This window comes from Archocentrus centrarchus, chromosome 13, assembly GCF_007364275.1.
Source record: "Archocentrus centrarchus isolate MPI-CPG fArcCen1 chromosome 13, fArcCen1, whole genome shotgun sequence".
Classification (NCBI taxonomy): Eukaryota; Metazoa; Chordata; class Actinopteri; order Cichliformes; family Cichlidae; genus Archocentrus; species Archocentrus centrarchus.
In genome coordinates this window covers 27,805,572-27,818,585 of record NC_044358.1, presented here as the reverse complement: position 1 = coordinate 27,818,585, position 13,014 = coordinate 27,805,572, and the positions used below count along the sequence as shown (strand labels likewise).

At 40.3% G+C, this 13,014-nt stretch overlaps 1 protein-coding gene across 2 annotated transcripts in view; it reads left to right on the top strand.

The window, feature by feature from the left end:
* LOC115790620 (lissencephaly-1 homolog) overlaps positions 1-13,014 on the top strand; it is a 36,122-nt gene that overhangs the window by 5,679 nt on the left and 17,429 nt on the right. Inside the window, exon 2 of one of the 2 annotated variants that reach the window (XM_030744468.1) lies at positions 1,338-1,694. In XM_030744468.1, the coding sequence (XP_030600328.1) occupies positions 1,663-1,694 (32 nt within the window). In that variant the 5' untranslated portion in view covers positions 1,338-1,662. Of the gene's footprint in view, positions 1-1,337; positions 1,695-13,014 lie in introns of those variants that run through there. The other variant, XM_030744469.1, reaches the window with a different exon arrangement.

Sequence of the window (13,014 nt, the reverse complement as noted above, 5' to 3'; positions counted from 1 at the left end):
GGTGGTTTCTGTATATGGAGGGAGCGAGGGAGCCTTTTTTTTTTTTTTAATGAATTAATTTTTTTATAGCTTCAGTTCCTGCTTGTTAGTATGTTTTAGCAGTGCTCTGACCCTGAATGATGGCAGAGTTGTTGGGCAGCGGCCAGCATGCCGTAAGGCACACACAGTCAGGGGTAAGCAGACGTTTGGACTGCTGTCAGGTGGTGACATCAAGGTCCAGAGGTTAGCTGCTGGCCATGTTAGACTGTGCGCTGTTAATCGGTTTCTCTACAACATCAAATATGCAAATAAATAAGTAAGCAATACAAACCAGCACTTCACTTTAGCAGATCAGTCAGTCCTGCAGTTGCAGAATTATTCTTTTCTCTTTTCTCCTGTGAACAAAAGCACAAGGAAATAGAAAGACTTTTCCCTTGTGGTAATGTCACTCCTGCATCTGAAATCAGGAATGTGACTTTTTCTTTATTGCAGCTTCCTGGGGTGTTTCCACTCTTCATCTCCTGTAGACACATAATGGCTTCGTTCACTGCCTGTTTCCCAAGCAACAAATTTCATGCCTGCTTTACATTGTTTCCTGTGCCTGGATGTCTGCCTTGATGTCAGTTTGTTGCAGGTGTCTAGAAGAAGTCATTTGGCTTAGTTTGTAGCTTTTGTTTGGTGTCTAGCAGAGATTTACACAGGCTAGTCTCAGTAGATTAAGAGGCTTATTCTGTTTGGTACCTGCTTTGTTAAACTGCTTTTTCAAGACAATGATGCAGTGCAAAAATAGACTTGATCACATCACTATTATCTGTGTTAGATTTTTTTCATTATTCCTCACATCAATACTTTACCCCCTGATGATAAATGTGTTTTCTCACTACCACTCCTGGGTGTTTTTGTGTCCTACTAATTTTATTGTGCCATCAGCCAAGACAGCTCCTGAGGTAATATCATAACAAGATGATGGGGACGGGGAAATTTGAGCACAGCCATAACTCGTGCCCGCTCTGCTGTGTCCTGTTTTTCTTTTCTGTTGGCAACCTGGGAGGAGAAGGACGTTGCTTGGAGAATGTGGGTCAGCTCTTGTATGTGCACGGAGAGGCATTTGCTTCAAGAGCATACCAGAGTTGTCATGATAGATTGTGAGAACAGATAACAGAAATGGGTGATGGTATTTTTTTTTTTTTTTTTTTTTTTTTTAAAGCAAATTAAGTTGAGTTTGTGGAAAGATTTATTGCTTTGTTTAGTTTTTCCATCATTCGGGACAGTGTATTCACAAAACTGGTGCAGCACATTCTACATGTTACCAGTCATGCATACCTAATGCTGACTTTTCCTTTCTCTCTCCTCTGCAGATGCAGTGTAGACTTGGCTGGTGACTGGTCTGCAGGCTCTTCACTACTTCGCCCCGGAGTCAGCCAGCTTGGGGGTGGGGTGGGGGGGCAGATTCCTGCATTCCCTTCCTCTCAATCTCAGTCTTTGTCTGGACAAAACTAACCTGTCTGTCATTGGAGTACACAATCCATCCTCTCCCGTGTTGCTTGGATCAGCACAGCTCATCTCCTGCCTGAGGAGAGCGCAGCAGCTGCACAGGAATCACGTTTTTTTTTTTTTCTCTTCATTTTTTTTCCCCCTCCCCCTGACTGATCCCTCCCGGGTCGACCACACTGCCCCGTCACCATGGTGCTGTCACAACGTCAAAGAGATGAACTGTAAGTTGTCAGGCACCTTTCAGATTTGAAAGTAATGGATTTATGCACAGTGGTTTGCTTGTTGCTGTCATGTGATCAGACACGTTTCATGCTCCTGAGGCTTGTACTACGAAGCAGGATTTGGTGCTTAGTGAGGTGACTTGAGGGTTAACCCGTGGTTTTCAGGGCAGGTTACAATGGCCATTGGTAACTTATGCTGCAGACCCAGCTCCCGAAGAAGCCAGATAACAAAAAAATATCCTTGATCTTGTTTTGTAGTCCATGCCCTTGCACAGCAGCCCAGTATGACCACAATCCTCTGATACTTCTGCACAATGAAGGCACTTCATTGGGCAAAGGGGGCACTGTAGTTGTTAGTCAGAGCATTAAACATTGACACTGTCCTTCTTTCCTCTTTTGACTGGTATTTTTGAAAGGTTGTGGCAGCCCATGTTATTCTGACACTCACCTAATCAATTGTGAGAGCTCATGTTTCTTGAGGCTGAGCTGAGTACAAATGATAGTATCAAAGAACCTGACAAATGCCTTGGTGTGAGCTGGCCACATTGAACTTTTTTCAACTGTGCCAAAGCAAAAAACTTTTTCTTTTTTTTTTTTTTTCTTTTTTTAAATTGTTAAAAGCAAAAATGCCTGTGACAAATGTCCTTTGCTGTGATTCTAGGCAATATGTTTGCATCCAAGGAAGGATGTGTATTGACTACAGGATTCCGTTTAAATGGTTAAATTTAGTAAATGTTTTTTTGTTTTGTTTTTTCCCCCTTGGTAACCTGTCAAAATCAATCAATAACTGGTTAAAGGTTTCCAATCTCCCTTGAGGCCTGATGCACAAATTTATTGATCTGCCACCTCCACTACCTACCCCTGCCAGATGTGACCTTAGAAAAGCTTAGTACCACCTTTGGCCAACAGTACACACAAGAAGATCCAATGAGGTCATATATTTGGTATCTGCATGGTGCATGTTTTGTTAGTGTTTCCACAGGGAAGTCATGTGCCCAACATAGCAGTATTGGCAGAGATGTGGCACACAGACAAAGACATGTCTGCTCATGTGCTGAGTAGAATATAGGGAGGTGTGAAAAGTAAGAGGAGCTGCAGTCTATGGGCTTGGTAATTAGCACCTCAGGCAGGGATTAAATGTTAAAGCATCTCAGTATGAGCTAGAAGGTCATGAGAAAGAGATGAGATGATTTTTCGTAAGCTTTAATCCTGCAAAAAACAAACCAAAACAAACTGCTCCAGGTCGGTAGTGTCAAACTTGTTAGTTTATGGACCACATACAGCTCAATGGGCTCTGAAGTAGACTGAGTAATTAAAACCATTGCAAAATAATGCATAATAATTAGCACCCTTCTATATTTTCTCTTAACCCTTAAACCCCGAATGCATCGTCCATGGCACAACATACTTTAAAAGTGCTGCTGTTTGCAGACTTCCTGCAACAAATACCATAATACCCCTATATGGCTGTGAAGTGCAATTTCTGAGCTTTCAGGAACCATTTGAAGCTTTCCGATAGGACAAACGGTCGCAGAGTTACGGTAAATAGATTAGAATAGAATGCCTTTATTGTCATTATACAGAACGTACAATGAGATTTAGAAAAAAGCCAGCTTATCAAAGTTCCTTTGATCAACCGACTCAGCGGTGAGACGCTACGTCTTAACCAGCATTTGACGGCTTGTAAGGGCAGGAAACGGCGCTTCAGCGGTGATCACCCGACGTTAAAGGGTTAAGAGTAAAGAAGGATATTCTGAAAACTTTCACCTGAGCCATAGCCACGATTTTATAAAAAGCAGAACTTGTATTGCCTGTCAGGAATTAATTCAGGAATTGATCACTTCATTGCAATTTTCACACTGAAGAGTGATCCACTAGGTCAAATTGGACCCTTTGGCAGGCTAGTTCTGGCCCTCAGGCAACATGTTTAACACTCCTGATGTAAATAATGTGTTAAAACAATGATTTTCTTCTTTTTTTTTTTTTTTTTTTTCTTTAGGAAAATATCTGTAACATATTCTGTCTCTTCTGATCAGGTGATGACTTCCCATTTTTCACTCCCATCTTGTGCTGTCATTGAAAAATGCACCAACGTTTGTTTGCATGACGAGGCTCTCAGCATTCCTCAGTGTTTCAATGTGATTAGTGCTGTGGGACGGATCTGTTGGTATGGAGAGCTCCATTGGAATGCTAATCTTTCGTGCTATTTGCTATTCAAATTAAACTGCCAGGACGCCCCCCCCAAAAAAAAAACAAAAAAAAAAACTCTCCCCCGAGTCACATTCAAGCATCTGTTGAATCCCACTTGTTTACTGATGCTGCCTGGTTTAGATGGTGCTGTCACTGATTCAGCCATACGCTTAAGATGTCATTTCCTAACCGACTTTCTCATTTTAGGAAGCCTACTTGGAAACCAAGCGGCCTGTTTTGAATCAGACTGAGGCAGTAATGGGAACAGTGACCGGCTGATTGTCTGCTCTTCACGCTAATTTTTCATTGGGCCCTCTCCTGTCTTTGTCACAGCCTTGTTTAGCATTAGGCACCAGCCCAATAAATTTAGTTCCCATAGCATTCAAAGTCGTCTTTTCCTCCTTTTCAAGCTTCAACTGTCAGAAGCAACCAGATGACTGCAGGGAGTTAGTCAAAGCTGCATAGCGTTACAGTCTGTCATTGGAGGAAATGTTTCTCTTAAGCACATTATTCCTCTTTTTAAGAGGAATAATCTTTGTCAGTGAATTGATGCTTTTTTGTCAGCACCACAGTCAGATGCTCTGATTACGCAGCATCTTCACAACAACTTTATTTTTTGCCAATGAAAAGCCCATTTGTGTTTCTTTCTAGGGTCAGGGGACTAATCCCCAGCAGCGTGTTGTAAAAATAGGTGCAGAACACAAACTGTTTGCTCTCCTGAAAGACCTTGGAGGCACTTGTGTGCAAATGGGCCTTTGCTTTTGAACTTTCTCTTTGCTTGGTTTAAAAGAAAAAAAAAAAAAAAACCTCCCCCATATTTTAGGCAACAAAATGGTTCATGTGATTTTTATTTATTTTTTTAGTTCCACCATGCCCTCCCTCTGAATGTGGTGACATAACACATTAAACAGAAATTCAGAGATATTGAGATATCTTAACACTAAATGCCACAGGCAGTCTGTGGTGTAAAGAGTTCACAGTGGCCCAGTTGACTGATCATTAACAGAACAGATATCATGTTTACCTGCCAAGATAGTAGTCCTCTATGTCCCTATGTTCATACTCATTCAAATAAGCTCAATTATCCAGTGACTCCTACTTAGGTTTTGGCTTCACAACTGAGCCATGGACAAAAAAAATGTATATAGTAGCTGTGATATAATGTAAACATGCAGCAGTAGTCCAAATTTTTTTTTTTGGGGGGGGGGGGCTTATAGGGGAGAAGATGTACTGAAGCGCACTGTGTTGCAACCAATAGTATCGTGGTTATATTGCTGTAGTGGTAAAATGGGACTGTTTAGAAAGCACCGATGTGCACACTGAAATAATTTCTCCCAGCTTCTGCCTCCAAACAAAGTCAGTCACTGTGTCACTGAAAAACATGCACTCTAATTTGTATTGCTGTCTTTGTGAGGACATTCTTCATCATATTGTGTTCCTCCTTAGTCTAACCAGTTAGTGTTATGTTAAAAAGCTGTCTAACCCCACCAACACCCCATAGGCTGCTCCCACCCACCAGGCCTTAAAAAAAATCTCTTCTTGAAAACCCTGCTAAAGTAGTTTCTTGTGATGCACAGCAGTCTACTGCTTTTTCATAACAAAGACAAGGAAATACAACAGCACTTTGCTCCATTAAAGAGCGCAAAGTTTTTAAAATGATCCAATAGTGTATTGATTTTAAAAACACTACATTCCAGTTTTCCTCCAGATTGGAATTCATTTGAGAATCAAATTTTGTTTGGGGGGGGGGGGGGAATCATTTTCCTCACTGCCCAAAAAAGGTAGGGCTCCTCAATTATGGGAAAAAAAAAAATCATAATCACAATTATTTTGGTCAATATTGAAATCACGATTATTTAACACGATTACTCATTGACATTGTAAACACTGCATTCATTGCCCTTTAAGAACAATGAATACCTTGAAATCTAATCCATTTTAAGGATTCGAGGATTCTTTGTCCTTCGTATCACATTTACATGCGGTGGAACAAAATTTCTGTCCTCAATTTGCTCACATTTTAGTGCCACAACATACTGACAGATCCAGTACATGTGTTCAAAGGTTTGGTATTAACATTGGGAAGGACGTGAGTCGAATCGGTTTTCAGTGACAAATCAGGGTCCAGTGTGGTGCTAATTACACCTGCGGAGCTAATATCGGTAGGGACATCTCTCTACCGTCTTTTGCTAATCATCCCCCATGACTGGTAAAAATATTGGTAGGGACGTGTCTCTGCTGTCCCTACCTAATTCAACACCCCTGATACCAGTCAGGCTGGCCCATTATAGCCCAGAGCAAACAGTAAAATTGCTCATCTTAAGACTAAATCAGAATTATTCAGACCGACACAGCAAATGCTGGTTATACTAGCAACTCTGTGTTTGTGTTGCAGATGGTGCAGATCCCGTGCAGCAGATCTGGTAATTACCTTGCAGTTGTTTCACGGTGTTTTAGATGTGGTGTGGCCGACAGAAACAAATAAAATACTGGGGCCCTTTTCCTTCCTGGGTCAGTTGTTTTTTATTTTGTTTTGTTTTTTTTCTTTTTTGAGTGTGAACATATTTGTCCATCTAGTTTTTCCACTTTGTTCATTCCCTCACAGTCATTCCTATAGTTTCGGCAATCTTCCTACAGGAATTTGCTGGCGTTTGAGTCCTTCTGTTGATGCTATTATTATTCATTATATTGAAACAATTGTTATTCTCTCACTGATAAAGTTAAATACTCGAGAAAAGCGCACAGGAGGAATCTGTAGTGCTGAACGGGCCAATCAGAATTGTTGCAAGCTCTGTCGCCCTGACATGTTAGATTTCTTGGGAGGTGCACGTCAGGTTCCGCCAAAAAAAACCAAAAAGAACAAAACAAAACAATGTCAGGTTAACCCCTCTGAATTTGACGCAGGTTGCTGCGTCAAATTCAGAGGGGTTTCCGGTTATGGCATAAGCCCCGCCAAACCTGATGCAGAAGCCTAATTCCCTCCTAAGAGTATACTTGCAGAGCGTAATGTGACATAATTTTAATAATAATTGTTTTTTGTCAATTACACTGTTTTTGTCATTGTTTATAGCCGAAATCAAAACTCGATTAATTGCACAGCCATTAAAAAAAGGGTTGTTTTTGTCAATTCAATGCAGCATGATCTTGATCTTAATTTTGTAAACTGTTGTCATCAGAGTCAGAATGATAAGTCTGCTTTACTCCTGCTTAATCATTGTAGGGTTAGAGCTGTGTGTGACAAGTCCACTAGATGCTTTAATGTTGCTCCACTTATTAGTTGGCACCAGAAATACTGGTTGGGTAAACTCATTTTATCAGTGTAAAATGGTAGATGGCAAAACTCCACTCACCTTTCTGTCTGTGGAGTGAAGTTGTACAGAAACTAGATGACAAGTAAGCAGATGACAGCTGCACAAACCACCACAGTTCTGGAGTACTTTGATGTAGAAATGACTGTCCTCTGTGTCATTGTATACCGATATAAGGTAGTGATGTTTGGACACTAGCCTACAAAGAAGAAAGGCTTCTGATGCTACCACTGCTAATATTGGTCACACTCTGCGAGATGTAACCCACAGTGCATTTTTCGATGATCACACCGTAAACACAGCATTTGTTTAACTTTACCAGTGTTTAACGTCATCCTTTAAATTTTAATCCATTTTTTTTTGGTTTTTGGTTTTTAATGTTTGAGTCTTTTGTCACTTTTAAACTATTCAGTTTGATCTGTTTCCTGTTGTTTAATCAACTTGTAAATTAGTTGCCATGAGAATTCCTGACTGGCAACTAATTTTAGGTAGGTAAGGCAGCCAGGGGGAGGAGCTATTGATGAGTCACTACCCTGTGAGTGTGCAGTCTATGCTTGTCACGTCTGAATGCTCAGCATGGGTTTCAAGATGGGACCTCACAAACTTATGTGCAACTTCACATGGCTATCTATCTTTTATATAGAGTGTATGTTTAAGCATAGCTGTGTAAGCAAAACGAGACATTGAAATTGAGTGTGTATCGTTTTAAATCAGTAAGCCTTTGCACTTTTTGTCAGGTTTTTAGTGTTAATATACAGATTTGTGGCTTGTAGGTCAAAGGTCCAACCTTTTTAATTAATTGAACTAATTGCATTTATACTGCCCAAGTTAGGCCCAGAGAAGCTGTATTTCATCTGCCTGTCGTGTTTTTGCTAGTGGATGATTATTTCAGTGTGACGAGTTTTTTTCGTGGTGGTAGTGGGCTGGAGGTTTCATAGAGGCACTTTCTCCTGGAGTGTCTGTTCTCCAGCCTCTCTGTTGGTACACAGTGAGCTACTACATTTATTAGTCAATTTACAGAATCTGCAGTTATTTGGATAATTTACCAGTTGCTATACTAATACATATTTTATTTCAACCCCTAAGATGGGATGAAATAGAAACTAGAATGTCTTGCACTGTTTCATTGTTTTGTTTTTATTTTCACAGTTGACTGAAAATAGCAGCATGTTACTGCATGTGACATCAGATTGAAAGAAATGACCCCCTATGATAAACAGTTTCCCATTTCATCTTCTGTCTTTTTCTGTAGAAACTGTTTTGTAGAAAATCAGCATTACTCGTGGTTTCCGTGTGTCGTTAGAACATATCCTTAATGTATATACTTGAGGAAAATATTTCCAGAGGCAGGTTTTGCCACTTGAAAACCAACATAAAATACTTCTCCTCTCTTACTTGGGCAGTTATTATTTAAGTTTACTTTAATTTCAGTAATCACTGAGTCATAAAATCTTTAACTATAGAATCACCAGTCAAACCTGGTTTAAAAATGGATTAAAATGTGCTAAATTTATACCTAATTATGGTTTTAAAATGATGCATTTTTTCCCTCTTCCTGAAAGTTATTCGATCTTTACGCTTGCAGAATTCTCTCATAGATCTAAATGGAGAGTTCTCTAAGTGCCATGTGTCTCTATGTCATCTCTGGCTTTATCCTTTGTTTGTCCAAGGATGAATTATGCACAGCCTTACTGGATTAAAGAAAGTTTGACTTTGGTTTCAGCTCAGTCAACAAAGCTCCACCATCACCATTTGACAGAAAATGTGTTTGTGCCACACCCATTATAGAAAAACTCTATAATGTTTTGTATTTTAATGTACACACCTGGTTTTCAGGCCCACACTGCTTTTGATCTTAAATTCCATCTGCTTACACACACACACACACACACACACACACACACACACACACACACACACACACACACACACACACACACACACACACACACACACACACAAAGAAAAGTCACTGTTGTCTGAAGTTGATATTTAGTTTAAAAAAAAAATTAAAAAGATTGAATAGGTAAATTCCAGTGTTGAGGTTTTTTTTTAGCTTAATGGTTAATCCCTACCGCAGTTCACTTTACTAAAGACAAAAACTGTTACACTACCTCTTTCAGCTTCAGGCTGACTGCATTGTGATTATTTTTGGGTGCATTTTTGGGTCCTTTCTTCAAAATGGTTATATGCTCTTGTTGCTTTTTTTCCTTATATATGGCACTTAAATGTCCTGTTGTGTGTACTTGGTTTAAAGTGCTCCACAGAATCCTGTAGGTAATAGACAAAGCCCTGCTTCTGAATAAGAAGGGTGGTGATTGTCTTTAGGTGGCAACCAAAGTGCCGAGCTCCTTCTTCTGTCAAGCAAGAGAAATAGATCAGTTTTTGCAGAGAGCCAATTCTAGCTGGGAAGTTATGTAATCCAATCTTTTTTGTGGTTGTTGTTGTTTTAAGTTCTCATTGAGAAGCTATCACCTTTTTAGCACTAAAGTATAATTTAGCCTAGCAACACTGCTAGTTGCTAGTGGGCTTACTGTTTAAAATAAAATAAACACTCATCAGAAAAAACAGGGCAGATATGTGTGGTGATGCAACCACTGCCTTTGCTGTTTGCACAGCGATTATCTTCAGACAAACCAACCAACCACTGTCGCAGCCCGTGTCACCTTTAGCAGCAGTCAGAGCACCAGAAAAATCTCAAGCCCAGCTATGCTGTCCTTTGAAAAACATAACTGTAAAATAAAATCCATGGGAAGGTGAATTTTGAATGTGACAAGATACTTTTCAGAGTGTAGACTTGAGCTGTTGTCTGTTAAATATTTATCAAGAGTCTTCAAACACAAACAGGGCTGTACACAGAAATGTTTCTTTGAGAGGTTTTTCTCCGGATCTATGGGGGGGGGCCTTCAGCCAGCTGTAGCTGATGGGACTGCTGCGTGATAGGTGTTCTGTGTTGCAGGTTAAATGCATTTGAATCTGTGCCTTGACAAAAGAGTGTTTGTTGGCTGATTAATTGCATTTTAATAAATTAAAATGGGCTGCCACACATTTGTGTATGACATGCTTTATGAACTGTTGCTTTACATTTTTCTTTATACTAAACTATTTAATAATGCATAAAACATTAATCTGATCTAAAATATCAGGAGCAACAGGCCTCTGTATTGTGCCTGTAGATGGTAATTTAAAAAACAACAAAAAAGCAAAACAAATTGAGATTGTAGTACTGTGTTGTCTCTGGTTATTATCTTTTATAAGAAGTTTGTTGGCAGAGGAATTAATTTATAATTCAGGAATAGTTTTGATGGTTTCTGCTTCTGATCTGAAGCCATAATCCCTGCTGGAAATGGGAGGAAAAAAATAATTAGTACTATACCATTACTATTAATTAGTATACTGTTAGTATTAATATACTGTATACACACACACACACACACACACACACACACACACACACACACACACACACACACACACACACACACACACACCTTTTCTGCACGTCCTAACACACATACACACACGTCATGTGTGGAGCTGACAGGAGAGAGCCAAAGTGAAATAAGCTGACAACAGGTTATGTTAACATGGGTGCATTAAAGCTTCCAAACTGTTGTTGCACCGAGCCAATGTCCTGGTTGCTTCTGATATATTGTATCAAGTAAAGGTAAACGAGTGAACAGGCTTTACTTGTGTCGGGTAATCTGACCCCTGTTTGCAGTTAAGTGAAAAACTAGCAAACAAACAAAGAGGAGTTGTTTGCCTAGCAGTTGGCAAGTATCCACAGATTACTGTTGCTTCGCTGTTGGTTTTCTCCATACCATTTTAGCTTTCCTGCTAACATCCAGTGCACTGCTGCCAAAACACGGTGAAGTAAATGCACCACAACGTGGAGGTGAACTAAATAGATAGGACTCATAGACCTCATTGGTCAAAATCTGAATCGGTGCAGTATTATTCAGCTAATCTGCTCAAATATGCTGATAACCATGTTAGAAATGTATAATTAAAATATTAAATAAGAGTAATAAGTATTGGTTAATCCAGTAATCTGACATTTTTTTCACTCACTTTTTTCACACACTTATCACATTCACTCAGAATGTGATAAGTTTGTTTTTGGTGGAAGCTGTGTTAGTGCTTCTCATTTCTAAAAGGAAGTGAAAGTGGAGTGGGAACTGTGAGGAAGTGATGTCATTAGTAGAGCTGGACGTCTGACTTCCTCTCTTCTCAGAAGGATGAGGTCATGCATCTCTTCCTCCTCATCATCCCCATATCTGTGTCTGTGTATCACTTCTCGCACCATTACACATTGATAGCGCATAAGAAAGCGGTGCTGTAGCAGAGGTCTGACGAAGCACAATACTTAACCAACCCACGTGAGACTCGCATAGGTTTTACTTAATGACTCTAGATTGCTAGCACTTGTAAGCAGATGTGCTGTGGGAGTTTTAGAGTAGTTGGTGAGTGATTCATCTCGCATTCATCCCTGATGGTCATCACTGAGATCGCCATTGGATCTCACTTAAGCGGGGACCTGCAGTGCAGGCTTTTGGGACATCTATTGTTCTTCTTCCTCACTTCTCTCTGGGCTCTGTGTCCACATACTCACCCTGCCCTCGTTCTCACTGTCTCCTCATCGCGTCATCTAGCTGTGGGCTGCTTGTAACCATGGAAACCATGCTCTCTTCTGTTGATATTGGTACACCTCCCTCTTTTTCCCCTTTTCTCTATTCAACACAGTCATGAGGATTATAGATCACTAAAAAATTTATTAATTTTTGGCACAGCCAGTGTAAGGCAGTGGTCATCAGTGCTGTGTCCACTGTGTATGACTGATTTGAGCACTGTGGCTCTCTGTTGTTCAATTCTGATCAGCTGTGTGTGTGTGTGTGTGTGTGTGTGTGTGTGTGTGTGTGTGTGTGTATATATAACCACTCCCTTTGTTCAGTTGTTTAGCTGTGTAGCTGTTCATCTTCAGTTGTTGTTCATTCATTCTTTATTGAAAAATGAGTCACTGTTAGGAGCTGCATAGATGAACTGCTCTGCCATAGGGCTGCTCAAACACATTAAAAATCATAAACGCAAATATTCTGGTCAGAATTGAGATCATAATTATTTAACATGATAAATTAAACTCTTGAAGCATCGGGCAATTGCTAAACTTCAAAGTAAAAGGTGCCTCAAGCCAATTCACACCTTTGTTCAGGTGACCTCAATAGGGCACTTGGTAGACTGGGGCGAAGTCCCAAACTGGGTTCACCCGAAACCACTGATTTTAATGACCTACGCCTCCTATCACACCTTAGCGCATGTGATTATGCGCATGATCAATAGTAGGTCACAACCACCTCCAGGGGACTATGCCCACTGGGGTTTAAATACCTGTGTCTCCCCACCTTTTGGTTTGAGAACTGAAGAAGCCTCAATTAACTTCTTTTCATAATTGCTGGAAGACCCAATTGTAATGAACAGAAATTTCAATGAATTGCACAGACCTACTCCACCATGTGCTTTACATCTAAATAAGTGACTTCTGTGACCTTCTATACCTTCTTGTTGTGGTGCAGTGGAGATGATAGACACATCAATCACCACATCAAAGCATCTTCTGTGCCTCAGCTCCTGCTCCTCCTCACCTTCTTATACACTTTCTCAGACTCTGCGAGCCCACTTCCTCCCCCTCCCCACTTGTCTTCTAGGCTTTGAGCAGACTGTCAGAGTAGAAGATAACCTCCTGCTAACCTTGAGCTGTAATAAGGTCTGGTCCTGTTGTCACGGGGATTCTGGTGAGCAGAGGGAGAAGCGGGTTTCTGTGCTCA